The sequence below is a fragment of the Aythya ferina genome, assembly GCF_964211825.1.
Source record: "Aythya ferina genome assembly, chromosome: 18".
Taxonomy (NCBI): Eukaryota; Metazoa; Chordata; class Aves; order Anseriformes; family Anatidae; genus Aythya; species Aythya ferina.
In genome coordinates this window covers 6,299,238-6,327,178 of record NC_140317.1, presented here as the reverse complement: position 1 = coordinate 6,327,178, position 27,941 = coordinate 6,299,238, and the positions used below count along the sequence as shown (strand labels likewise).

The following is a 27,941-nucleotide window of genomic DNA, read 5'->3' as shown; positions in this document are numbered from 1 at the left end:
TCTCCTCAGATGCAGCTTCTGATTAGACTAGAGTAATTGTAAAGTCAAATTCTATACTGGGAAGCTAATGAGTGCTTTCAGCTGCATGAAAGCAATCGAGTTGAGAATTTTGACCGGGAATACTGACTCACTAACTACTGCTGCAGTAATACTGTCAGCATAATTGTTACAGATCCTGCGCTCATGTCTTCCCAACACATAGCCATCTGCCCTGATCAGTCATAAAGGAGATTGTACTGCAACCTGTTGTGAATCCTTAGAAAATTCTACAGCTTGGATCCATGGGGAAGACCTACTTAGGCATAAGCCATTTAACAGCTCCCACTGGAAGAAAAAGATCTTGCTTTTGTGTCAGCTTTTTGCCTTGTGCCTCTTCTGATGCTTCTCTGATGGCACTGTAAGCTCAGTAAGCTGATTCAGCTCATTAAAGGGGCAGAACATTAACCATCCAAAAATAATATCTATATGTATGTATATGTAAATGTGTATGTATATACATTTCAATGTGGTAAGCTATTATAAGAGCATAACTTGCAATCAGATCAAAGAGGGAACTGTTTGGGGAAAGGGCTAAAAGATAGATAACCTGTAAGAGAGGAGTGAGATCTTCTTTGAACAGCACAAAGCTCTTAATATAGATCTGGTATAGTGTACAGCTTCCTTTGGAGAAAAAGCAGTTGTATTGAAAGGTTGTAGTAAGAAAGTAATGGGTATTGAAATGAGTAGGAAAATAATGTGACAAGATGGACTATAAAGTGAGGTCTCAGAATCAGCTTTTAGTGCTTAGTAGCTCCTAAAACTAAGCTACCAAGTAACCATGTATGCTTCTGTAACCATGTATAAGCTTCTGGCTGTTCTTCTTGCAGGAGAGACCAAAACCAAAAATTCCAATATGTCACTTCAGGGACGCATCTCCACCTTTCATTATCTGTGTGAAGCTGGTGAGTAGCCTGAGCTGTATGTACAAAATCAGTAATTGCTCCTTATGAAAATTAATTTCTATTTACTGGAACTGTCTTTTCCCAGCTTTTACTAATTGAATGTTCCTTCTATGAAACTGATTGTGCAGAGTATTTCAGGAGGTTAAAGCAGTGGTATTAAGAGAAGTAGTGTTAAGAATAATTAAGGTTAAAGCTTCTGTAGAGGAACTTGGGTCTGTTTTACCTTCTTGCCCAGCAACATTATATGCACAAATGAAGATGTACAGTCGGCCACCTGGCCTCATTTATTCCTAAAATACTGCAGCCTGATGTATGGCATAGGCTTTGTTTTTCAAATCAGACCTTGAAAGCCATTTTCTTTGGCACTGCCAATTCTGAAGCCTCTTCCATGCTTGACTGTGCTAACCTTCTGATTTCAAATGGTTTAATTGGCTTAATAACATAACTAGAAGATGATAACTGGCAGCAATTTTGCTGTTATATTTAAAATACCACAGCACAGTGTTATAACACAGAAGATATAAAGCAAAACAGCAAATACACTGTAGTTGTAAACATCAGTTAAAAGGTCTTTAAAAGTAACTAAAACTTGTAGTTGTGTATAAAGGCAGATACATGTACTCTTAAAACTGTACTAGATCTGTTCAAAGATAGATTAGCCGACTCATCTTGTCCAGTTCCTTTTTAACTGAGCCCTCCCAACTTTACGATCAGCTCTGAGATCGTAACTTGCAGTTGTAAAGCCAGACTGAAGGTACCTTAGGGCATTATCATGTGCTGTTGGTTGATAAACTGTTGGATAAGCTAGTAATATTACAACTAATTTAATTTTTCGTACTACATATAATGGTGGGTGGAAGTCCCTAGACAGAACATCTGTGCAACCTGTTATAAAGCACATTTAATTTGTGAAGTCCTTACAATGAGACCATTATACAACATCTTGCCTGAAAACTGTAGTCCATGACTCAGTTGTGATTTCAGTGTATTTTCTGCTTTTTGCCACTGAACATTTCCTACTTGCTGATCAATGAACACTGTAAACCACAGTATCTTTTAAGTAAATTTTATTGGAAATAGAATTTGACCTGCTTGAAATATTTTCTGAAATTATTTCTAAAACCTGCCTTTGAAGCAGCTCCCTTTTAGCTCACATTTAATAAGGCCAATAGCCATTTGTATGGGGGCAGCTCTAGAAACTGCAGGCAGGTTATGTCCTCACTTCTCACTTTGTGATTGAATTACGCAGTCAGCTGCCACTGAAGTTGGTGCTATAAAAACTGATGGCAAAAATACCCTAGTGCAGAGGTAGATAAAGCTCAGTGTGCATGGATTTTGAGCATCATTGTACACTGGGAAACTAAGAGTGGCGAAGTGGACAATAATGAGAATAAATTTGCATAATAACATAGCGGAAATCCACTACAGAGCTTACCTTTCTACAGATTTTAAACATAGTTGTTAATAGTATGACCTCAAAGTACACACCTATGTCATTATACCATATTTTTTGAATGTTATGACAACAGAGAATCAGGTTATTAGAAGGACAAAGACTTTATTAATAAAACAAAGAGCTGAAACCAAGTATTTCTTTGACTGTTATCACATGAGAAACCACAGATAACATAAGAAAAAAAAATAATAAAAAAAAAAACAACGTAGAAATCTGTACCAAAGTGTAAAACCCAGTAAAGAGAGAAAAGGACTTAGAGGGTCTAATGAAGCAAGCAGCACTGTTCTGAGCTCCCCCCCGCCAGAACAAAGTTTGCTGAACCCTCCTTATCGCTACCATTGGGCTGTGCAGTTGATCTTGAGGAAGAGTTCTGGCAACCTCTTTCAGCCACTATCATACTTGCTGTATTTTATTACTATTATGAGTCTTTGTGGAGGCAGGCAGAATCCCCGAAACTCTATTCTTAGATCTTGCAAGGTTGTACCTGGATTGAAATTGCCACATTTTTCAGTTCTAGTTTTGTCATGGAAAGTAGTCTTCTACCAAAACAAAACATGCTGATAAATGTCTGTGGTTTAAAATATTCAGATATCCTGTCTGCAGCAGCTTTCAAACTTCTAGGTCTGACCACTAAAGGAAATGGTTTCTAAACGGGCTGAGAAGCACAGAGTATTGAACTTTCATTCATCTGTGTTGCTATTGTGCAGGCCAAGTATAAAGCCGCGGGTTAGTCCTTGCTGTGTTTATAGACTGAACTTGCCTTACTTTCTGTGCAGCCCGCTTCTGAAGGAACAGCTAAAACCAAAACTTCCAGTTCTTTTCTTTAATCACCAGTCCTACACTTCCCCTTCCAGCATGCTTTTTTCTAAGTGGGAGCACAGAAGAAAGTAGGAAAGGGGATACGTACATAAATATTAAGACCGCATAATATTAAAAATGTTTTATACTTGTCATAGCTGTTTCTGCCTCTCTGGTGCTAGTCACAGATTTATCAAATGGAACTGTGCAAAAAAAAAATGTTGCTGAGTTAAAAGTCCCAAGATGATGCAAAAGATATTACCACAATTTGAAATGTAAAATTCCTCTGCAAAAAGGCTGCTGTCCTTGTGTGTACCACGTGGGGAAAAACAATTCATGTGTTTGCGAGGTTACAGATCGTCTACATTTTCTGTCTACATTTTCAAACTATCTAGGGCAAGTTTACCCAGCTCTGTTTCAGGTCATGCAGCAAGCATACAAAAAAAAAACAGTGAAAATGACATTTCTTGTGCAGACAGATGCCAATGCAACACAGCTGGAGGCTCCCCTTGGAACTGGTTCAATGTTGCGTGGAATGGTTGGACATTTCTGTAATGCAGAACTGGCTGCACAGCCTCTTAGGCAATTTCTTAAACAGAAGTCATTAACAAGTTCCTAAACATTGCAGACTTCTGAAGTTATTATTTACCATTATAAAGTTGTCAACATCCTTCTGAGGAAGAAATTGTTCCCGGGCCTTATTGTATTTTGTTTTGCCATTCACATTTTTAGTTTTGGTACAGACAAAACCTGCCTGTTTATAAGCAGTGCTAAGAGGGTAATTTTGAAGATTAGATATGTTTATTAATTAAGTGGGTTGTTTGCAAGAGATGACTCTGGCCATGTACTTGAAGCAGTGTTTGCTTATTTATTTTTTCTGACAGTCCTTTGCTAGCCCTGGCATTATTTTGTTGCCACATGAAATCATTTTTGAAAAAGCAGTCGTTCTGTTTTTGCTCAGTTTAAAAAAAAAAAAAAAAAAAGAAAAAAAAAAAGAAAAAAGCTTTTAAAATGGCTTCACAAAGGCTGTAAGCTGGAAGTCTGTGCTGTGTGTGTGTTTTGAAGTTTTTGCTCAGGAGCATAAAATTGTGGCTTTGGTTCGTCAGAATTGTGTAGCAGCCTGCAGTACCACTTCATCTAAGGGTTTGCACTGTGTATTTTCTCTTGCTTTGAGGTAAAAGCAAAATGCTTAGAAATCACTTATTGTACCCTGTTTTGGCATGAATTCCAAGTGCTTGAAATGAAAGGGATTTTCTAGTATTCTGTCTCAGTAATTAAACTAGTTGGATTGTGGAAAGTTTTCAGTAAATTCACTGTTAGACCAGTTATTGTAAAACGCTGCCTTGTTCTGTCAACTCAGTCTTGCGCTCTGGGAATGGAAGATTTGTTTTTATCACATCTGGGCTCATTTTTATTTTTTAACCCTTCTTTAGAGCAGGTTGATTGTTCAGCAAGCCAATCAGAACTGTTCCATACCCTGTGTCCTAACTTGGGTAATCTCGGGTTTATGAAATCATTACTGGAGACTAAAGGTCATGATCAATGCCTGCATTTCTAACTAGAATTCCCTGTTGACACGAGTGGTCAGTTTTGCACATGGACCAATGGCAGTTTGAGATTTGAAATTAATTGCAAAACTAGGACCCAGTCCTTCAGAGAACTTAAATACTGTCAAGTATTCTTAATTTTCAAGAAGTAAAAAAATACTCAACAGCTTTCCCACTCAGGGCCTTATCAATCAGCTAAGAGACATGTTATCTAGGTGAGGCCCTTGCTTAAAAAGTCTACTGCTATGGGCCCTTTGCTGCTCTTTGACAATTCGTTAGCTATTACCGTTGTTCTTTTAATTGTTGCTAAACATCAGAGCTCAAGTAATTTTATGACTGTAGTGGTTTTTGGTGATGTTCTGGATCAGATAATGTTGTCTTCGTATATTTTTGCCTTACCAGTGCAAAAAGAAGATTGTGGCAGGTAGATGAGAATGGCGTAGCAGAGAGGGGAGGTAATCTCTGCTCTTGAGGCATAGCATGCTGATTGAGCAAGAGATTTGAAATATACTCATGCAGCGTTTCCTTTCATGTATAAATTCAAGCAGGAGAAACAAGCAGTTTGGAGGGGACAGGTCAGCGTGTTTTGTAGTTGGACTGACTGTTGATTGAGATGGCCTTGTTCCTTGAATGGAAGGTTTCCAAGAAACAAACACCCAGCTACTACGTGAGTATGTTTACAAGCAGTTCAGCTGATGGGGCCAAGCTGGGAAGCTGGATAAGCAAGATGTCCTCTATATACATTAGAACCCTTAGTTTCTGATCTCAGGTTTATAAAAGATCCCTGAGCAATTTCTTTTGAATCCAGTTATTCCAGAATGCCAAAGTCCAGCATTCCAGCTCCTTTAATTCCAGTTTGGGTTGGATTCTGTTTTCATAACTTCCTGTCCTGAACACACGCAGTACTGGTGTGCCTTGTTACAACTTCAATATGGCAGCTCTGAAGCAACCAAAAGAGTACTGAAGTAAACTTGTTTACCTACACCTAATAGTTAATTCATTTTTTGTGACATTCCTGGAGTAGAATTAAGGAGGAGGCCAGTAGAGGCGGCCAGTATAGAAATACTCAGAAACATTGACATCGACACGTTTTTGTAATGACATCACAGTTGTGTTAGGGTCTGTTTCACTGCCTTCAAAAATGACTCATGGAGCAAACCTATCAGGCTCCTGCTCAGCTAGTGCAACAGCAGCTTAAAAGGAAACACCTTTACCTACACAAAATATTTCAGTAGCTTGATGAAAGGTTCGTTTCATCAGACAGGCTAATCATTGTTCAAAATCTACAAAATCACTGTTTTGGCAACCTCATTCCCTTGGTCCATTCTCTGCAAATTGGAAAACAAAATGCTCCAGAGTTGCAGATGTTTATCTCCAGTGCTCCCTCAGTGTAGTAGTTTCCTGTGTTCTTGACTGCACTGGAATGAGTTGTTTAACATCCCCCTACACACACCCAAAGATACTAATGTGAAGACTAATTTCTCACTGTAAACTTAATTTTTGAATGGAAACATCTCTAAGCCTTATTTTATTTATGTTTAGCTCTGCAAATTGGACTTTCTGTCTGTGGTCTAAAAAAAAAAAACAAAAACAAAAAAACAAATTACCAAAAGCTGTTACAACCTGAAATAAATTTGTCTGGTTGATTTTTTTCCCCCCTGTAGGATTTAACAGGAGGAGCATTTGAAACAAACTTGAATATGCTGAACTTGAAAGAAGGGGTGGATTATTATCATTTTAACTAAAAACCAAGGTAAGGCAGTGACATTGAAGCTCTGTGTGTTATTCTGTATGTATCTGTGTGTGTAGGAAGCCCCAGGTGTTCAGAGGTTTAGATCTTTTTGGTAATTTGTGCCTCATTAATTTAATCCTTGCTCTGAGTAACTTCCTTTTCCTAGTTACGCCATTAATAATGGTATTTACTCATTTTACTATTGCACAATTGTCTACCAAACTCAGTTTGATTGTTAAATTGTTTTTCTAATTCAAGTAATCATCAAATACAGGCCATAAGCCTACAAGAGGACTGTTACCATAGGGAAGGCTTAAAAATGCACCAAGCAAAGCCTATAACGAACGGCCATGTAAAGAGAGGTTTCTGTCAAACACTGTTTGGGGCCCTCAACTGTTCCCTGCTATTGGCTTATTCCCTGCTACAGAAAGCAACAGCTGGTGCATGGCAAGGTAAAGCTCTGCCTACTGCTGGTACTGATATTAAAGCCTCTGGTTCGGGACTGTGAAAAGTAGCACATGTATCATCATTTGGTAGCCAGATGATTATACGTGGAGATGCTCAAAATTTTCACTGGACCATCTTAGTTTTTCTGTTTTTGTTTTGAATAAGCTGGCTTTGCCAATGTAACATGTTTTCCTTGCAACAGGGAGCTAAAAGCATAACTTTGCAAGAGCAAAATGAAAATTTCTAGTACTTTCTGTAAGGAAATTAATGACCCTGCCTAACACCATAGGCTAAGGGATCGAGAGTACTTCGGCAGTACTGCCTGCAAGTGGCCCCTTCAGTGTATACAGCCACCGAGTATGTGTTTGTTTAATAGTTCATCAGAGAACAACACCCATCTGCCCTGAATTTCATCTGCCAGTGCAGGTTGCATGTATACTCAAAAAGTGTTGAATAATGTAATTTTTCATGTATAATTATCTTCTTCAAAGATAAAAAATCTTAGCGACACAGTGATACACTTACATAGACTATTGCTGCTGTTTGTAGCAGGTACTTCACAGAGAAAGTGGTTTGGTTTTAGCTCTTCCTCTTGAATTTTAACTTACAAATGTTCGTAGATGTGTATATGTATAAATTTCTATTCTACTTAAAGGGCTGAGATAGCAGGATTAACTAAAACCACAAAAACCAAGATATAATTACAATATCATGTTACCTGTGCATTTGCCCTACAATCACAGTAGTCTTAAAGATAAATGTTACAGCCATTTCATTTTGTAGTCAATAAGGAATATTCTGAATTCCTAGCAGTTCCCTGAAGTACTGATTCACCTCTGTATTCTTCAAGGAAAAAAATCAAGTTTCAGTCCCTAGAGCTACTTTACTACATTTGCTTTATTTAGTTATAGGAAGAGCTATTAGACGATGCTTTGACATTAGCTGAAGCAAAACCTGGATTTTTTGTTTGACTTTGGTGTAAAAATGCCATATTTATCTACAGCTATAATGAAATTTTCCTGAAAGTAAAATATCAATAAGCATGGCCATTCTTATCTTGAGAAAAAAATATTAAGAGAGGAGTGCAGCCAAGTCAGGTTTAATACTTGATGTGTGTACAGCAAGCACAGGTTGAATGGCTCCATTCAGAACTGTAGGAGTGTAAATCATTGACAGCAAAAACAAAAAACAACAAAACAACAAAAAACAAACCAACACTAAAACCCAACAGGTCAATTGCGACAGAAGTATGAAGACAAACTGCCATCTTGTGGCTACAGATAATGAATTTAAAAACGGAGAACATAATAATGAATCTTTGTTGCCTTCCTATGGCATATCTGCACAATGCTGTAAGACATAATCTCTGCCTCTTATTTTTGTTAAACAGTGTACTTCGCAGCTCATGCTGAGAATCCAGTTTGTCAAGATGCCGCAGCACAAACTCTTTCAGTCCTAAGGGCACCTGAACCAAGAGCTTCAGTTTGCAAAGCAACAGTCAAGTGCCTGCAACTTTATTGTGCTGAACTCTACAAGAGAAAGAAAAAAGAGGTCATTTGGAGTAGCATGTATTTTACCAGCACAATATGTAATTAAGTAAATTAAATGGAGAAGAAAATGTAGAAATGTAAAGTTAAATTTTTTACAATCCTTTTTTATCACCTTACGTTTTTAATCATCCATCAGTAAGTATTATTTGTACATTTTTTTAAAGGAGTAACTGTTGATTTCAGCTGAAATTAAATTAATTCACCTTTTCTTAATGTTGTGCTTGGGTTTCTTTATTGCTGTTTCTCTGTTCTCAGGATACGTGAGCTCTTAAAGAAGAGCAGTGTTATGTACACTTGGTTGGGCACCAACTGGCTGCTAGCAGGGGCATTGGAGAGCTATGAGAAGTCCTTCAAGTTCAGCAAATATCGCTCTGAGTGAACTCCAACAGTTCACAGGACAGGTTATGTGCAATACTGTGAGGCTGTACATATTCTTCAAGGACTGAGGCTTTGTTGCAGGTAAATGAGCATTTGCTTGCTAGATTGAATATGTGCTGCTAAAGGAACTCTGAAATCTGCTCTAAGAATGCTATTTATATTCTGCCTGCAGTTCTTCTTATAAGGAAATTCCTTCTCTCTATTGCTGGAGTAATTTCATAAAGGAGAAAGTAGTTTGCCCTGTTGAATTTCATTACCTACAACTGAAATATTTCCTGCTGTTATCCATAATTAAGTGTTTAAGAGAGGAACATGGCAAGACCTAACTACTTTCCTTCAGTGTTATCTTGCTAACTGAGCCTCCACATCTTTGAACTTCTCCCAGAATGGAACATCTCCCAGACTCCTATCAAAGCAGAACATTCTGTACTTCTTGAAGTACTGAGCAGATGGGCACTTCCAAACCATCTGCATTGAAATGAAAAAGGATCTACACAGACCTATCATCTTTCTTGCTATGAACGTGTTAACTCCAGAACATATTCTCCCTCTTATGCAGTGTTAGAATTGTGAGACTTGCACATTTCATGTTATAATTCTGCTGTTTAAATTGACTGGGAAGCTTTTATCCTTTTTTCTTTCTCCAGAAAGGGCGGACAAACAGTTTTTGAAACATCTGTGCTGTATTATTTCATTCTTCAATTTTGTCTGAGTAAGATGTCACACTACAAGTCTGGAATGCTTTCAAGAAATGGAACTGGAGTGGCTTAAGAGAACAGTCCTCACCAATTCCATATATTCTGTAGTTACCTGTGAGGACATTGCTAGGTGTGCATTTTATACATTCATGAACCTCTGAAGAACTACATCTGTTGCACGGAAGATACACACTGTATTAGCAGAACAACTGATCATTACAAAGAAAAAAGCTCAGGAGCACATTTCCATACTTTACCTTGGATACTAGCTGTGGTTTGGGCACTTTCATGAGATCACAGAGGAGGTTGCGTTTCTCTCTTACTACTGTTAGTTCAGCTTCCCTGCATGAGGAAATACCTTCCAGTTAATTCAAAAACAAAAGCATGAAGTTGGCTGCATACATACAACTGCTTAAGCTACCTGTTCACTATTATATCACTACGCAGGTGTCTATTCTTTCAAGTACATTTCAAACTAGAAGTTCATGTTGTGTTCTTATTTTAAGAATAATGTAGCCTTTTCATGGCATTTGAAGCCTGATATACCATAAATACACAACAAGTCTTCACGAACTGACAGTTACTAGTAAAATGAGTAAGACTATTATATTTAAAAAAAAAAAAATAAAAAAATTTCATAGAAACTTCTTGATTAGAAGTTCACAAATTTGTTCTCTAAATTTATAGCTTCTTTTTTGATTTAGAAAATATCACATCAAGAATTTAACTAAATGTCACTAGATTTGGAAAACATTCTGCTATCTAGGAAAGCTTTCTCTTGAAGTAGAAAGGATCAGACCAAATGCTAGTGAGTATTTTAAAAAGTTACTGAAATAACGTGGTGCTTACAAGACAACTGTTGTTTTTCTTAAACAACTGTTGTTTTTCCTAAACAGCCAGTTACAAAAAGCTCCAAAATGATGAAAATCCAAACACACGTCTCTTCCATGTTGCAAGCACTAACTGAAATGCTGTGATCCTGCTAATATTGCTCACTAATTCAGTAGATATGTTTTTCTTAAGTAGTGAGTGTACGTGAGCTATTAAAAATTAACTCTTAGCACAGAAACTGATTCCAAAACTATGGAAAAAAGCACAAAGTACAAATAAATTAAAAATAACCTTGAATATACATGTATTTCCGTTTGGACACCTGGGACAATTTAGTCTTAGAATCATCTAGGTTGGAAAAGATCTTCAAGATCGTCAAGTCCAACCATCAATCTGACCTACCACGTCCCATCACTAAATCATGTCATTTGTCACATTTAATTTTGGAAACCTTCCTATAGCTAAACAAAAATTATTATTTAATTTCTTTCAACTTTGAATTACAGAATCCTATGAAAAACTCTTCATAGTTCCAACAAAAAGAATGTTTCAAATATGTGTATTCCAGAAATGACCGCCTTCCTCAAATATCTAATGCTCATTAGGCTTCCTGATGTTAATGCTTATTTTAATTCTGAAATTACCCTGATTGCTTTAGCACTGAGAGCACTTGAAAATAATAAGCAGCTCTCTATGACACTCAGGAATGACTTCAAATACCTTATTTTGTAAACAGTTCAAATCTAGTATGACAAAACAAGATTTAAGTAAACTGGCTCTTCACCTTTACTATCAGTGCAACGGATATGTTGCAACTGGGAAATTAGAGCAAGCCCTGAGCTAAAAGGGAACAAAACAAGCAAGGGAATAAAACAGGCAGCCAGTCACACCTTAAAAATTACAAGGTGAAAAATATTTATTTTTCTCTGAAATGGCTTATAGGAAGTAAATTTCCTTGTTTTCATGAGTAACTCATATACGAGTAGAACCCTCCTACTCTGTAGCAATTTTGTCTGTTCCACTTCTAATTTTGGTATTGTAAACATCCCTTTGTGACAGCAGCAACCTAATCCTTCTCAATTATTTCTGTTATTTTTTTTTTCTGTAGCAAAGAAACTTTTAACTTCTGAGCAAGCCTGCTCTTAGTTCAGATTCCACAAGCAAGCACTGAATCACACTGGACAGAACACTAACCATCAATACACACTGAAGTAAGCAGAGTAGTGGATAACCAGTTCTTTCAAATCAGACTTTTTCTAATTTTGTCCTGAAAAATTCAGAAAAATGTGAAGTAGCCACCCCTTACAATGACAAACCTTAATTTTGTTTCTCAAGTATAAAGTTATTAAAGCTCAAGCACTGAAATAAACTGGAAATTAAATACTAGTTAAATGATGTAAACATGCAGTCTGAAAATATGTAAACCACAACATTACAGTAGACTCATTCTTTGAAGACATCTCAGTTAATTTCCATGAAATGTCAATGAAGGAAAAAGCCACTTAATGCAACAATTAGTAGGATATATATTTTTGATATCTGGCTGTTCTTAAAAACACTTTCTCATGTATTAACTTTGACTACTGTTTGAGACTGGGTGTTGGGCAAATGGACCCATGACCCAGTCATCTGTAATAAGGAAAAACGTTTTAAAAATATTTAAAAGGGAAGCTAAACTAATTATCTTAAAGCTCTGTATTTCCTCAAATGTCCAGGGCATGCAGTCTTACATAAACACTTCCAGTGACTGCAGAAAACAAGCAAACAAAAAAGCCCAAAGTAGGCCTCCTCCTGTCACCTTATGGATTTATTCATTTAGCTTCTTTGAAGTAAGAAGTCTGCTAAAAACAAAACAAAACTCAGTGTCAGCACTCCAAAGGTGCTGGCAGAATGAGCTCCTCCTGACAGTAAAAGATAACCTTGCTGCTTTGTTGAATTCTGCTCAGGAAGAATGGGACTCTTTTTCCTTGCCCTTGTAAGAAGCTAATATTAATGGTAACAGCAGGTAAATAAATAAATAAATAACATTATATAAAAAAGTAAATGTCTAAACTGCTTCCAATTATAATTTGCAGGACTACAACGATAGTAGTATTTTGAGCAATTAACATTTCATGGGAGATTTGATCTGTTTTTCTCCGGCTTGCACAGATCCTTCCCAAAATCCTGCCTGTGCTCATAAATGCCAAGAAACTGTGCGATTGAAGTCTGCCTGTTTACACAGCTCAGTTTCTGTGTTCCATGGAGAATTTCCAAGATCTCCTCCCTTTCTATGTTGGTAGAAAAATACAGATATTTTACTTTAGTGTTGGTATTATACATAGCACTTCTAGTGGGACAATATAATAGACCTTTAGAGGTCTCTTTTCACCAATGGCCTAAAAGCTATAACTAGCTAAAATGAAGGTATTGCTCCATTGCAGCTTCCTTGCCACCAGCCTTCAAAGACATGGATGTCTTGTTTCAACTTCAGTGGGACAAAAATTATTTCAGCTCTTACTATTATCTAAGAACAAATTCACTTACCAGTTGGTATCGCTGAGTATGGTCATAACCTCGTCCATAATGGCAGGATCCACCACATCGCTGTAGGTTATCAACATTTCATAAACCTGACTGGCTGTTGTTTTCCGTATCTACGTGGAAGAGGCAGGGGAAAAGCTTTAGTAAGTGTCTAGAGTCCTGTACAGAAGAGCCCAGTGGGCATTTCCATTCATATTTGTGCTGGCTGATGGAGAAGGAATGAGGGTCAGAGAAGAACCTTTTGAAAAATATTTCCTTTTCAGATTTGTCCCTCAGAAGGAATAAATGCAAGTGTGCAAGAGTCCTTAACGCTTTCCTCATGGGAAGGTCTGCCAACATTCCCAGATAAAACTCCTGAACACCAAAGCCACAGAAAGCTGCTTAACGTAGTTGGCTGCCATAGCAGCCGTCAATCTGGGCTACCAGGTCTTCTGCAGTGAACACAGACCCCCTCTCAAAAACTTCATCAAGTCAAAAATAAAATATTTCCAAGGCCTAAGATTGCTATCCCACATAAGATCTTTTCTTACACATACTCAGAAGTAGTAACTCATTTTTATGCCATTTCAATTACTCACATGAAAAAGGTAAATTTCTGATAAATTTTCCTGACAAAAAGGGCAAAACTAGTTCTTGAACCAGAACCACAACTGTGTTGCTACTGTCGGAAATGTTGCAAAACCAACAGTAATTTATCTGATCAGAGCCCTCAGGACCTAATGGTGAGCACAACTTCACAGTGCTGGGCTTTGCATAAAAGAAATAAACAAGGTAGGTATCTAAATTGCTTCTAATATAAAAGTAGGGATGGAAGGTGAAAAAACACTATGCAGAATGCCAGCCAGGCATTCTGCCAGCATCCAGTAGCCTGTTTAAGGTGGCAGCATTGCAGAGAGCAAACCCTTGAGAAATAAAACCTATTATATACATTAATATCTCTTTCAGGTGCATTAAAGCAGCATTGCTAAGTTTTTGTTGTTGTTGTTTAACTTCTAATTATTTTAAATAGGATAGTTGATAATATACAATATCTTCAATACTTACTACAGGAAACGGATGGCAAAGGAGGAGAAACAATTGAAACAGAACTTTCTCTCTCATGTCTCCTTCAAATTGAATCAGGCCACAAAACCTAGAAAACATACAAAAATATAGACAAAAAAAATCTTGAGTGATATCTCTTGATATTATCACTGCAGAAGTACATTTTGTGGATCAGAGTGAAGATGTGTATTAGAAAAAATGACGGGGAGAGAGGAGGAAGCTTTGCTGCTCCTGAGAAATCTCAGCTGATATTCTGTGTTGTGGGAAAGCAAACACTGAAGGTAAGTGTACTGAAATTCTTAAGGGTTACCGAGATGCCACACACTTATGCCAAATACAAATATGGTTTTAAAGCTATTGACAGCAGCACCAAAGTCTGTGCACTAAAAAAAAACACATCTTGGATCAAGCTCTCCCATAGAAAACAAAAGCTGAAGGTATGATCTTGTATGATGCAGGTAAGAGTGAAATAAAAATAGAAGGCATGGGTTACTTTTCATTTTAGGCTTTCCTGCACTCTTAAAATAGTGCCAAAAAAAATAATTAAATCAATAAAGTCATTACTTGAAACAGTTATACCTCAATAATTCTGCCAACTTTCTGCCAATGAACATTTCATTCAGCTTTGCGATACTTTGACTTTTTTTTTTTCCTCCTCACCCAGTACTTTTTTTCCTGACTGAAACATTTCTGGTTTGATCTCTCTGCTATCCAAAATGCGTTAGTTTTTTTTTTTTCTTTTCTTTCCTAAAATAGATAATAATTTTGCTGGTGTTTTAAACTATTTCTAGTGTAACTGTTAAGGTTTACTCAATTACATATATTTTGTACTGTCAGCATGTGTGAGTCAAGCTCTGCAAGCAAAAAGTAAATGACTGAATGCATCTTTAAGAATGTCAATAACAGTTCAAAATTAGTTAATTGTCAACAACAGTTCAAAATTAATTTTTTTTTCAGATCTTTCACGTTTTCACCTCAACCACCCAAAAGATACACATAAAACTCACACAACCTTATGTTACATGTATCTGCGTACATTTTTCATTTATGTTTCACATCAAATAGACTTAGTATGTTCTGTAGTTAAATTTTCTTCACTCCTTACATACAGACAAAAGATTACTTTCTTTGTTTATTTCATCAACTCACACTCCTATGCTGGAGCGAAGTTTCCGGATGTCTTTGGATCTTTTGATCTCTTCTTTACAAAGGTTAAATAGCTTCACTGGAAATGGATGGCTGGAAATGGGAAGGAAAAAAAAGGATATGAAATAGATTTAAGCAGAATTTTAAACACATTTGATGATTGTAAAGATGCCAAATTAACATTCAAAAGAGAGGAAAGACACTACCCAGAGCTGTTTGTGAATACTTTTTCCAGAGCAGCACACCCTGCTTTAGGTGGGCTTTTGGTAAAGACACAGGCTACTTTGGCTACCACTTGTGAACATTATTTTAATTTTTTATGGAAGGGAAGAAATTAGTATTAATTGTTGGTATTCCTACTACCTGTGTGCTGAGGAGTGAACTACCTTTATCCAAAGTGAGTCAGTATCTGCATGGTAATCAGCTAGCCACAGTTTGCATTTACAGCAAAGTATGGTACAATCCGAAATACTATGCCAGGAATTAGAGCATTCTATAACCAAATAAAAATTATTCAGTTTACGGAACATTGTAGTGCCTTGGTGGTTCCATAAGGCCTTCAATCAAACTTGGCACAAAAGGGGATAGACACTGTTCTTACATACTCTACCATCTCAGAGCCTGGATTCTTTAGTGATGCCAGACAACATAATTAAACCCAGCGCTTACAGTTCTGTTAAGTGTACAAGTCATGAAGCCATCTTTAAATATATTGAGCAAATTCTTCTTTTTCTGCAGTCTGGGAAATACGATTCTTACAGCTTTCCCAGATACTCATACAAACACAAGTATTGTTATGATATTTCAAGGATCTAGTAAAGAGGGAATGTTACTTTTATTTCAGAACAAATTATTTAATCTTTTACTCATTACACTCAAAGCTGAAGTGCCATAGATGCAGAAGAAACTATTTTATATTTGTCTAGTGCGCACAATTACTTCTAGACTGCGTATTTTGGAAATTTCACTGTATTGTGTATGAAAAACAGAAAGCAGAATTCCTAACATTTATTTTCTGCTACTGTGATTCAAAACTGTGGATATAAATTATTGGAAAAAAACTGTCACGCAATCTGTTGAAAAATACAACATTTAAAACAAATTAAGATGGTTACAGGACAAAATGTTTTGTCAAGTTAATGCACCTTATTATACGTAGTTTTCCAGACAAGAGAGTTTTTGTTTTGTTTTTACTACACTAAAAAAAAAAAAAAAAGGCATATCCTGGCAAATCCTGGTTTGTTGTTCCATTTTTTAACCAAGTCATCGATCCATTAGTCTAAAGAATGCTGTCTCTACTGCTGTCTCAGTATCATTGAAAAAAAAAAACAAAAAAACCCACACTAAACAAGTAAAGTTGCCACACTTTCAAAGTTGATGATGAGGTATCATAAGAGATTTTCAGAGCTGATCATGGTTTCCAGAAGCAGAGTCTCAGGAGGGCTGATTTAAAATATTCCCATCAGATGCTGAAAGAGCAAATTCCTCACCATCCACTGCCTGCAGCCATGTCAGCACTGTTTTCAGATTTTAGAGTATGAGAAGTGCAGAAAGCACATGCATATGAGACACATTACAAGAAAGACATATACACGAATGAGACTGCATGTGTCTGAGGACGTGGTTTGCCCAGGTGGATGATGGAGAGAGTGTCCCCTTTCTGAAGGGAAGGTCTGTTTTTTTCTTACCTTGGTGACATTTCCCTTCCTTCCACTCCCCCATGATTACACAAAGACATTTTGTAGACAACTAATTACAATACCTGTAATACATGCCTGCCTTTCAGCACAGGACAACAGCGACACAGTGAATTAGGTGAGATTTTAAATTGGTTCAACAACACAGACATCGCTAAGGAGAATAGCAACAAAGAGACCAATTGGAACAAGAGCATCTGGAATAAATTTGGTACACATAACCTTAAGTGCAGCATTTTGTGTTTAAAACAGATGCACTTTCCTTTCTGTCATTTGCCAATTTCACATTTGTAATAACTAAACCTAACCTACGTGTGATCTCAAATGACTCAAATAGCTTGGCCTCTTTAAAGGAAATTGAGAAAATTCCTTCTCCTGTGTGGGCACAGTGCCAGCAGAAACAGAGTCAGCATCTGGGGAAAAGGGATCAGTCTAAAGTCTTTACATTATGTAAATTGGGCACACGTGGTACTGCAAAAACGTATGGGTTTTTTTCCTCCTTGAGGTGAACTCAGTTTGAACAGTTCAGCTGACATCACCTGGGTGGCCATAAAACCAGAGGACAGCCACTGCCATGCTCTTTTATGCTACAGTTTATTAGGCAATAAGAGTGTAACTACTTTAAAAAAAATCCACAGAAGCATATAACATATAAATCATTCGTCTGAGATCAGCAGGGACATACCATCTTACAGTGCTTTGTAAGACCACCAGCAAGACACTGCATCCACAGTGCATGACCTCTGCTGCGAAACGCACAGATTACGGACAGGTAACAAACACCACTTGTATTTATTCCAGAGAACATCAGGTCCTGAATTATCATTCAAAGGCTATTCTGTTCACATTTACAGGGCAATGAGTGCTATGACACTGATCTTACAGTACGTTCCAAGGAACTAGCAATATATGCAGGCTCTTGGCAGACTGAACTTCTCTCATGATCATTCGCTGCTGAGGCCAGCAGAACGTCTCCTGCAGCTACCGGAGCCATAACCAGAAAATAACGCTTCAGTTCCAGTTCTGCCAGTGGCTTTAGTTCGCCCCCATTTACTCTCCCTACGCCTTGTCCTACTACCAGCAGGGAGCTGACAGTTACCACTGTATTTTCAGAGTGGCCACTGGTGAGTTGATGATTGATGTTGTTGATTGGTGATATTGATGACAGCTGTGTTTCATGTATGCTGCCCTGTGCCTGCAGCGGTCACTGCAAGGAGCTAATGCTGCCCACACTACTATGAGCAGGGCTTCCCAAATTTGCAGTGCACACCGAGATGAAATTATGAGTTTTCAGGTTGTGCAATCACAGAGAAGAAATCTGGGAACGTTGAAATGTAGTCTCACAAGAAAATATTATTTCAACTGAAACATAGTTACAGAAGAAATTGCTTTTCAACTGAAAACCACTGCTCTGTCTGGGCAGGAAGGGCACACTGAGCAAGGAGGAGTAGCAGGTGAATGCCTGCAGTTTCACAAACACAGTAGGGCTATATACACTTGCACTGCTGCCAAAAGAAATGGTTTCCCTCCCCCTCACCACTTTCCTAATTTTGGCATAATTCATGAGCATGCAGCAGAACAGATCGAGGAACTACTGCAAGCTGAAATTTACTGGAGGAAGGGCATTTTTAACCTGGAGCAGCTCCCTAATGCCATTCGTCATGCAGCAACACAAAACACTGCTGCTGGTTCCAGGGAGAGGGAAACTCCAATGCCGGATGGGCAGGTTTATGCCAGGTAAGGATGAGTGGGAAGTAACAGCCTGAAAAATGGCAGGCAGAACTTTTCCTAGTACAGCCTCAAACTAAGCCAAGCACAACAAAGGCTGCTTCTGATAGCCTTTTGATTACCTGGGTGCTAGGTATTTACTCAACACTTTGCTTCCCTGCTGGCAGGTTCAGCAGGGCCCTGACAGAGCAATGAGCCCAGCATGACAACTGCAGATTGCTTTAAACACAAGGACTTCAAATAGAGGAGCAACACCGAGCGCTCCACCTGCCCCACTGTACAGACTGCTGAGAGAACAGCAACACTTCACAAACACCAAAATTCACCTACAGAACTATGTCGGAAACGTAACGCTGTGCGTTGAAACTTCCATCAGCTACAGCTTGAAGGGGCAGGAAACTGCACTGCAAGTTGCACCTCTGTGAGGCGGGAGTGACACCATGTGGCCCTTTGCTCTAACAGGAGCACTGAGCTCCTAATTAACGTCAAACTAATTCAGCCAACAGCCATTAATCCTGTTGCAATTAAGCCATGTAGGGTATTACTTGTTCTGGATTGGTAATGTTTTATTATATGAAAAAAAAAAGGCCCAGTATACTGCACAACATCTATTTTTAACCTCGAAATGCATTTGCAAATACTTCTTTTTATGAAGTGACAGCTAACTATGAAGCAGCTGGGTACAGGCATAGTGCTGGTGCCGGACATCCTACAACCTAAGTTCCCTTGCTAAACCTAGACTCAGTGCAGTGTGGGAAAACATGAGGGGGAGGAAAAAAATGGGAGCCAAACACCCCAAGGACTGCTAATGTTTCATTCCCAGCTTCTTGGAGAAGTTTTTCATTTGCTGCATGACAGGCAAGAAGTGTACTGCAGAACTGAAGCAGGGTGAAATTTGCTCACCAGCAGTCAGACTTCAAGAAACAACCACGCACTCAATCCCTGTTCCTATAGGCGCACTTCATATGAAAGTATTTGAAACTGCGTGTACACATGTCCTTTCATGCCACACAACAGTTTCAGTCTCATTTTGCATTGTACTTCTGCATTTTTATGACGTGGTTCTTAGGAAAAGGGGGTAACCAGTCCCACTCAAGAAACCAGACCCAAGAGTCAACGCTTTTCCATATTCTTCTATGCAAAGAGAATTAGGTGTCAGCCAACAGTTCAGGCAGGCCTCAGAGCCAGGATCCATCCCTTAACCATAGCCAAATGCCATATGCCTAAGTAAGAAAATGCAGACGTTCCACTGAAGACAATTTTGGGCTCACCCAGCTAAATAACGTACCACAGAGCTGATCTGCACGCAGGGTCTTAGAGCACAGCAAAACCCAGGCACGCTTGGCTCTCAGCAGAGTACACACAGAGCACGATTACACCCTCTCAACCACAAGGTAACCTAGATATTAGCAAAAACTGCCAGATGCAAGAACTAAATTCTCTTTCTTACTGTCTTACTGTCTCCAAATTTTCTAGAGTCGGCCTTCCAGAGCTTCAGTATGATAATTAGTTCCTCCACTTTCTACCCTTCATTACAGTATTTCATTCCCTTTCGATTAGAATGATCCACTGGGCTGTAACAAATAATTTTTTACTTTTTTTTTTTGTTGGTTTCATCATCAAACTGGAATCAAATTCATTTGGATCAACTTCAAAACCACCCCCTGCTCCCCATAATCCCCCTGGATTTTATTTCAGACCTTTTTAATAAAGCATTACAATGGCACCACAGGACTGAATTTGAGTCTCGCTTACACAGCAAATGGCTATGCAATAATCCTACCACACGCTTTCTGTTTAGTGACCCATGTGGGAGACAGACACTACCTGCGATTTATACCCATAACCTATCGACTTACTCAGTGGGGAAGACTGGAGCTGACGTGTTCCAGATCACTGCCATGATTACCAAACCAAAAAGAAATGCTCGTTCTCTTTTTGATGAATTTTAAATTGTTATTGAAAAATGGACTGCTTTATTAAAAAGGGGATTAATTATCTAAATACACACTTGAAAACAAAAGTAGATTCAACTAAAACTTTTGGAATGATAAAATCTTTTCAAATGTATCTGTTGTGAGTAATTCTTGAATCAACAGATTCCAAATCCAGTATATATGCTGGTAGGATACACATTGTATAGTACTGCAAATATCTGTAGCTGTGCCAAGATGCTTATGAGAGCTTGTAGAATAGATTTTAATATTACTGAAATTAAAATCATTCTCTTTTGAAACATCTGCAAAAAAACATGATTTCACACTGGAGTACCTTATTCATATTTATCCATTCCTAATCTAAATAATTTCCAGAAGACAGAACTTGGTGTGGAAAAGCTGGGACATGCCTTTTTGATTATTCTTATGAGAATCTTAATTAACTTCTTTGGAGATATTCACATTAACAAAAGCAGTAGGATTTTGGAAGCAATAGCTTGTAGGCATGTTATTTTGCAGCACCATAACATGATATTGCCATTGCTATAGGCTCACAGTACAATGAAGAATATACTCCAACAAGCACATATTTAGGAAGCTGGTGAAGGAAAGAAGCTAAATGGATCTGATACTGGCCCAAGTCTGCCAGGTGAAACAGACAAATTGAATTTGATTAATTTACTGGTCATTAAACAGTGAAACAGTAACTAACTTCTACACTGATTTGAAAGTCACAGATTTCATCAAGACCTTTTCAAGGCTATCTGGTCCAAAATTTATCTCAACTGTCATACTTCAGGAAAATATAAGTATTTTATCCATATACACAAACGCTTAGACCTCCATGCACTCACATCTACAGCAGCATTCAGCAGCAGTCAGCGTAAGATTTAAGAGGCCTGTTGCACAGTGAAAAATAAACAAAAAAGACTTTCAGCAACTTACTTCCCTTGCATGGTAAATATATCGAAACAGCCATTTGCCAGCATTTGGTCCAGCATTGTCAGGAGAGGTACAGACACCCTGATGAAAGAAAAACGATTTAACAATGTAAATAAACTTCTTGGCATACACATATACACTATTTTTAATTAGAAGCAAAGAAAGAAACTTCCTATCTACCTACATACGTTTAAATTAGAACTCTAATTTACACAGAAGAGGGTTGCTCAGTAACTTCTGTATGTTGGCTAAATCATCCTCCTTGGCTGAGAAGGGGCCGTTCTGTTGCAGCCAAAAGGAAAAAAAAAAAAAAAAAAAAAAAAAAAAAAAAAAAAAAAAAAAAAAAAAAAAACTAATTAACAACATGCTTGGTTTAAACTTGCAGGGTACTGAAAACAAAATTAAAAGTAGAACATAATTTTTTTGTCTAGTATCTAAACAACATAGTCCACAACATGTAACAAAAGTTACAAGACCTTCTCAGTGCAGGTAACTACCAAATGAACCAACACGCAATGTGTCAGGTGGGAAAAAAAATCTATAGTCATGTTTTCCATTCCAACAGCTGAGAAAAGAAACAAAATAAAGTAAAATCTAAAGTTCTGTTAACAGTTGTGGGTTTTTCTTCTACGGAATATTTTCTGTTATACGTGTTTGGTAGGTAAGGCTTAGAGAAATAAATTTCATTACGGAGAACGAGTTACCTTTAAGGAATAATCCTCACATGAGAATTACACTTCAAGTATTCATGAAAAATCACTACTTAAGTAAAACACAGACAGGACTTACACTGAAAAGTGTGTAGCAATATACCATCCCCAATACCGCATCATATAAAAAATTGATGTTTATCATGTTGTGCCCCAGATTACACTACAGTAAACACAAAATATTCTAGCATCAGTCCTTTGCTACAAACTTTACCAAAGGTATGCCACACCAAATAACTATATTCAAACAAATTCACATGGTTCAGGCATGTTTCATTTAGGCACAGTGAAAAAGATGTTCTATGCATACAATTTTTATTAAGAAAAGAAAAAATAAAATATTGGTAAGACAAGCGTCAAGAATGTCTTCCTCAAAGAATGATTAAAAACAAATCAATTAAAACAAACTTTACCGGTCATTCCGCAGGTTGTCCTCAAAGACCTTGAGTAATGTTTCACAAAAACTCTCCATTTCACTGGAATCATTCTGGATTTTCTTCATGTACTCGAAAAGGCTCTGGGCAGAGTACCTGAGCTACAACAGAAGAAACCTCAAATATGAAGGCTTAGGCAATAAACCCCGCTGCAATACACAAAAACATAGACTCCACAGAATTACTCTTATCCCTTACTACCTGAGGTGTACACCTGCACTGCTGGAAGACTCTTCCAACAGCGGCTGAGTGTATAAATTCAGTATCAACATTTGACAGGAAGATGGCTATTTTACTTTCATTAATCCTTGCTTAAGGTGGGTTTTTTAAATCCTTTTTAAGGTCTGCCATTGTAGCAAAAAAGACCACATTAAAGATTCATTATTTTCTGTCTTTCAAAATAAAACATCCCTAAACCACTACGATTATCCTACTTTACTTTAAATAATAATATTGTTATGGCTCTTAAAGAGCATACAAGAAGTTCAAGAGGTAATATTTATTAAACAGGCTGATGTAATGCAGCAAGCTCTTGGGCACATGGTGTTTTCCACCAGGCCACACAAACCATCAGTAAACTCCAGTTAAAAATTAAAAACACCTCAGAAATAATGACTCCTGGTTTAACTTCACTATGCTAATCAGCTAGTTTAGAAAAACAGCAGGAGGAGGTTTCAGTGCTTATGTTTAAGGTTCAGCTGGAAGCAGTCCATTTAGGTCAGACCAGCTGTTAAATATCACGGGCTACAGCCTTCACTCAATGACTGCTCTGCTGTTGTGGGCCCAGCTTGCTTTCAAGCAACCACAGTGCATGCAGGGGCCAGGCCAGCTCCTTCTCTTCCACCTGGCCGGGGAGCAGGCCCAGCCTGTAGGCCCCACAGCTCAGCCATGGCCGTGCTACCAGGGAGCCCAGCCTGCAGGCCCAGAAGTCACCGATGAAGAGAGGTGGTACCCTCCTGTCACTCAAAACCTTTTTGGGTACCTCAAATACCCCAGCAACCAAACAGCTCGGCCATACCTGTGGTGTCAGGGAGCAAGCCCCATCTGGCAGCCCCATAGCTTGGCTATGGCCCCAGCAGTGAGCAGGACACTCTCAAGGGCTGCCAAAGGCGGTACGAAAGCCTCTACTAACACTGTGATTTTCCACTCCTGAGACAGTTAGGAATTTAGTTTGCAGACTTGTATTTTAATACATTGACCTCCCTTGAGGTTTATGGCTAAAAGGAGAGGTTTCAGGATTTTGGTTTGGTTGCTGGGGGTTTTGAGGCACCCAAAAAGGTTTCCAGTGATAGGAGGGCACCACCTCTCTTCATCAGTGACTTCTGGGCCTTCACTTTGGTATACAGCAATTGTTTTGTCTATCCTATTCATCCAACGTCCTCAAAGAAACTACCTCAAAGGAAGGTTGTACCAGCACAAATGAAAAGGGCAAGCAGATCTACACATAGGCTGTGCAAAACCAAGACACAGTAGCAGGATGATCAGAAAAACTGTAAGGAAGGTGGTGTTTATTCATTAGCAGGAAAGTAAACTATATGAAAATATGGGTATATGGGTGTGGACATCAACTGGTTGCTCCACACACTTATAAACAGAACATTTTCCAAATAGGCAGAGCAGACCATACAAACTTCAACACATCTAGCTAACATTTTATCACCACGTTAAATTTGTATTTCCTCCTCAGATAAAGACTTTTTTTTTTTTTTCCCCTGATAACCTCTCAGGACAGTATCTGAGCCATAATGTTAACTGCTCACATGTACTTGCTGAAAATAATATTTCCAAAATTTTTCCTCATCTACACAAGAACTCAGAATTCACGCTATATCAAATGTGTGACATCGACCTTACCCTGGGGTGGCCGCACGAGGACCGGGAAAGGAAATTAGGAGGTTAATGGGTTGGAACTCAGACAGCTTTGGATAAGAATTTAAGAGGAAGCCTGAGAATGACCTTGTTCTTATGAAACATAGTAAAAACAGCATTTGTCAAAGCTTGCCTCTGCTGTCATTTAAGCCAATAGTACGTACTTCAGGAATAGGCAAATATCTGAAGGCAGATGGTGTTCAAAGAGACCGTTCATTTGATGATAAAATTCATGTCCTATAGGCTTTGTCTCCTTAACCGGGGGAAAAGTATGATTGAGACACTTAAAAAGTATAGCTGCAGCAAGGGGAGAAGGCAAATACAGCTCTCGATAGGCACACTGTGTATAAGTAAGGTGTCTAAACAAACTTTCATGAAATCATTTCCTGGTCAACTTGTTGCAAAATTGAAGTGCAATACTTCTGAAAAGAGTCTTAAGGCAACAGCTGAGATGGATTTGTCCAAAAGAAAATTAGTTTAGACACCTGGTGAGTAAAGAGAGCATTTGAATCTCAGCTGTCCTTCAGCTACACGCCCCGTCCACACACGGGCTCTGATTCTTACTTAGCAGTCCTATCTTGGACAGAGCTGATAAAACAGCCAGCGGGACACAATGGGGAAGGAACAGGCTGCACTGAAGATGTTCTGTAGACTGACATACTCTCCTAATGGTCATCAGTCTTTCTTTTAACCACAGACTTCTAAAAGTCCCTGATATCTTAACAGGTATCTGATACCATAATACAAATACACATCAACTCCAGAATGCAGAGAAAGAAAAAATGCATTTATCAAAAGCAAGGACACGAAGAGGAGGAACAGCAGCCCTGCTAGTGGGGGAATACTTGTCTGCTACTGACCTGGGAACTATCACTACCCCTCTGGAGTCTATGCACGGGAGAAAGTGGACAGTTTTTTCCCATTACAAGGCCTACATCAGGAACGAGATTTTAACATTACATCGATCACTTTCTGGAGCGATCTCACTGAAATCAAAGAATTTTTCAGAAAAGACTGCAGATGCTCAGGGTTCCCTCTCGCTGCCACGGAAAACTCAGAGGAATTGATCTACTCCACCCTTCATGCCTGGAGCTGGGGGCTGACACTGTGGGTCAAAAAGAATTTAGTGATCTGCACCTAACTCATCACAGATGGAAGTCAAGTGAATAACTACTGGAAGAGCTTGAACAAAATCAGCATTTTTATGTACAGATACCTACTAAATGTTCCAGTTTTCATTGAAGCACTGAAACAGAGGAAGACCTACTCAGGGTCAGAACATTCCTGTAACACGTGTGGAAGAAACTAAATTACACTCAATAAATTATACTGGTTTTGGATCATTTCTAATCTTGACAAATTTACAGCACTGAAGTGGCAGTAGCCTATTCTCCCAGTAACTTGAAAAAAAAAACAACCCTGCATATCATTCAAATTTTAGCACAAATGAAACCATGTCTCCCTCATTCTCCTTGCAGCATTCCTTTTAATTCATCAACTCTTTGGAGAGCAGTAACTCTAAAGTTCAAGTCAGTGATATTTTAAGAAGAGCAGCAATATAATAATTCACACTTTTTTTTTCCATTTAATAAAAGAATGCCAGAAATAATTCTCAAATGTATTTTGCTGGAGAACTGTCATTCAAGAAAACTGCATTTGGAACCTGTTCCTTTAAACCAAAGATGCAGTAATTTGCATATAATTAGTCACAGTAACCAGACATTTCAGAACTGTTTGTTCTGATTTTTCACATTATCTACAAATGTCCCAACATTTTCCTTTGTAACAACTAACTCATCTGTTCAAAGCCCAATATTTTGTCCAAGCCATGCACAAAGTCACAAATGTAACAGGCAAATAAGTCAGTTTTGAGGGGAAAAAAAAAAAAAAGGGACAAAAAAACAAACATAAAATGTATTATCTATTTGGCAAACAGAATATATTGACACCAGTATGAGACAGATGGGCTTTATTTTTTTGGGGGGGTGATTTAACACACATTAATTCATTGGATACCTTTGGAGCTGGCTACTGTAGTTGTTACAGATTTTTGGTGTCTCCTGGTGAAATCCTTGTACTGGATTCCAGTACAAGGACAAAATGTATAAAATTCAAAATAGATTTTTTTAAGGTTTTTAGGATTTTACATAAAAATTCTATAACATTTTTTAAAGTAATTTTCACTCCTTGGTGGGGGGTGGGGAAATCACAGTACGTTTTGTGCTTTAGCAAGATTTTATACGTAATGTAGTTAACAGTCATGAAATTATATCCTGACCCCTGAAACTATAGGGTCTGTGAAGCACAGAAAGAACAGCATTGTTCAGTTCTGATCTTCGTATACTGAGAGATCTTTTTATGCAGCCATAAGAAATATGCACTATTGCAGGCCAGATATATAATTAGAAGATTCTTTTACACAGAGAAAGTGCCCTTTGAACCAAGGCAATGCTGCTGAATGCCAAATCCCAGAGGGAATGACATCTTCCCTTTTTTCAGATTACTTCGAATGCTCGAACTAGAGTTCTTTCAGCAACCACTCTGCCACCACAATGTTTTTGAGATACTCCATTATAGCCCATTTCAGCAAATCTCTCTAAAAAGCAAAATAAAGAACTGTACGTGCTAAATATACTGCTGAGCGATTTTAACTATGGAAGAAAAGCTGCTGACCACTGAATTACAGTAGTCTTTCTCCTGCTAAGACCCTGAGAAGATTTAAAAATAAACCAACATTTGAACTCACATTGTCTTGCAGTATACAAGAAAGCCTAAATTTCTAACTTCTACGTCTATGTGTGTATTTGTGTACATATTTTTTCAGTGAGAAAAGGAAGAAGTTATAAAACATGCACATTACTGCAAAACACATACTCGAATAACCCTTTTCCTTCACTCAACATTTTAAAAGTTTGCTTCTTTCATATGGATTTAATAGGGCCAACTCTTAAAATTTTTCAATTTATGTTTTAAATGAGTCCCTGGATATACAGCAAAGATCACTACTGGCTTTGATGAAATAGTTTCAAACATAAGTCATTACAAAAGACATCAATTCTAAATTATATATCACATTTTAAATACTAAATGTAATTCACCACAAACTGTTTAACCCCAAGTGTAAATACTATACAGTTTGAGCCTCTCTTGCACTTCTATATGGCTTGAAAGAGACTTAGGTCACTTTCTTTCCAAAGTCAAACCCCTTGAGAATATTTTAACAGGAACAAGCCTTTAGTGTTAAAGAAAAATGCAGGGTCACAGAAAGTTAACATTTCAAAATCATATTTTGAAAACGCTACAGAAGGCTTTCCTTAAATATACTGGCAGATGGTAAGAGGCGAAGCAGCTACAAGTAACTGAACTGTTTACACTTTGCAAAACCAAGCACAACCAGAACTAGAAAGAAAGGAAGAGAAAGGGAGAGAAAGGAAGAAAGAAAGAAATTAAAATGTTGAATAAGAATTTTCCTTTGACTTTCATTAGTAGTCAGAACGTCTGTCTGTTCCTCCACAACTTTCCTCTCCTTTTAT

At 38.0% G+C, this 27,941-nt stretch overlaps 2 protein-coding genes across 5 annotated transcripts in view; one reads left to right on the top strand and one right to left on the bottom strand.

The window, feature by feature from the left end:
- The window catches only part of B3GNTL1 (UDP-GlcNAc:betaGal beta-1,3-N-acetylglucosaminyltransferase like 1), a 124,212-nt gene extending 115,528 nt beyond the window's left edge, over nt 1-8,684 (top strand). For both annotated transcript variants that reach the window (XM_084492637.1, XM_084492636.1), the window contains exons 11-13: nt 867-941; nt 6,407-6,495; nt 8,312-8,684. In XM_084492637.1, the coding sequence (XP_084348763.1) occupies nt 867-941; nt 6,407-6,487 (156 nt within the window). In that variant the 3' untranslated portion in view covers nt 6,488-6,495; nt 8,312-8,684. The remainder of the gene's footprint in view (nt 1-866; nt 942-6,406; nt 6,496-8,311) is intronic.
- TBCD (tubulin folding cofactor D) overlaps nt 7,801-27,941 on the bottom strand; it is a 125,628-nt gene continuing 105,487 nt past the window's right edge. For 2 of the 3 annotated variants that reach the window (XM_084492634.1, XM_084492633.1), the window contains 7 exons: nt 22,519-22,640; nt 21,399-21,476; nt 15,095-15,184; nt 13,946-14,033; nt 12,905-13,014; nt 9,805-9,889; nt 7,801-8,450 (listed from right to left, as the gene is read on the bottom strand). In XM_084492634.1, coding sequence (XP_084348760.1) covers nt 8,436-8,450; nt 9,805-9,889; nt 12,905-13,014; nt 13,946-14,033; nt 15,095-15,184; nt 21,399-21,476; nt 22,519-22,640 — 588 coding nt within the window. In that variant the 3' untranslated portion in view covers nt 7,801-8,435. Of the gene's footprint in view, nt 8,451-9,804; nt 9,890-12,904; nt 13,015-13,945; nt 14,034-15,094; nt 15,185-21,398; nt 21,477-21,568; nt 21,678-22,518; nt 22,641-27,941 lie in introns of those variants that run through there. The other variant, XM_084492635.1, reaches the window with a different exon arrangement.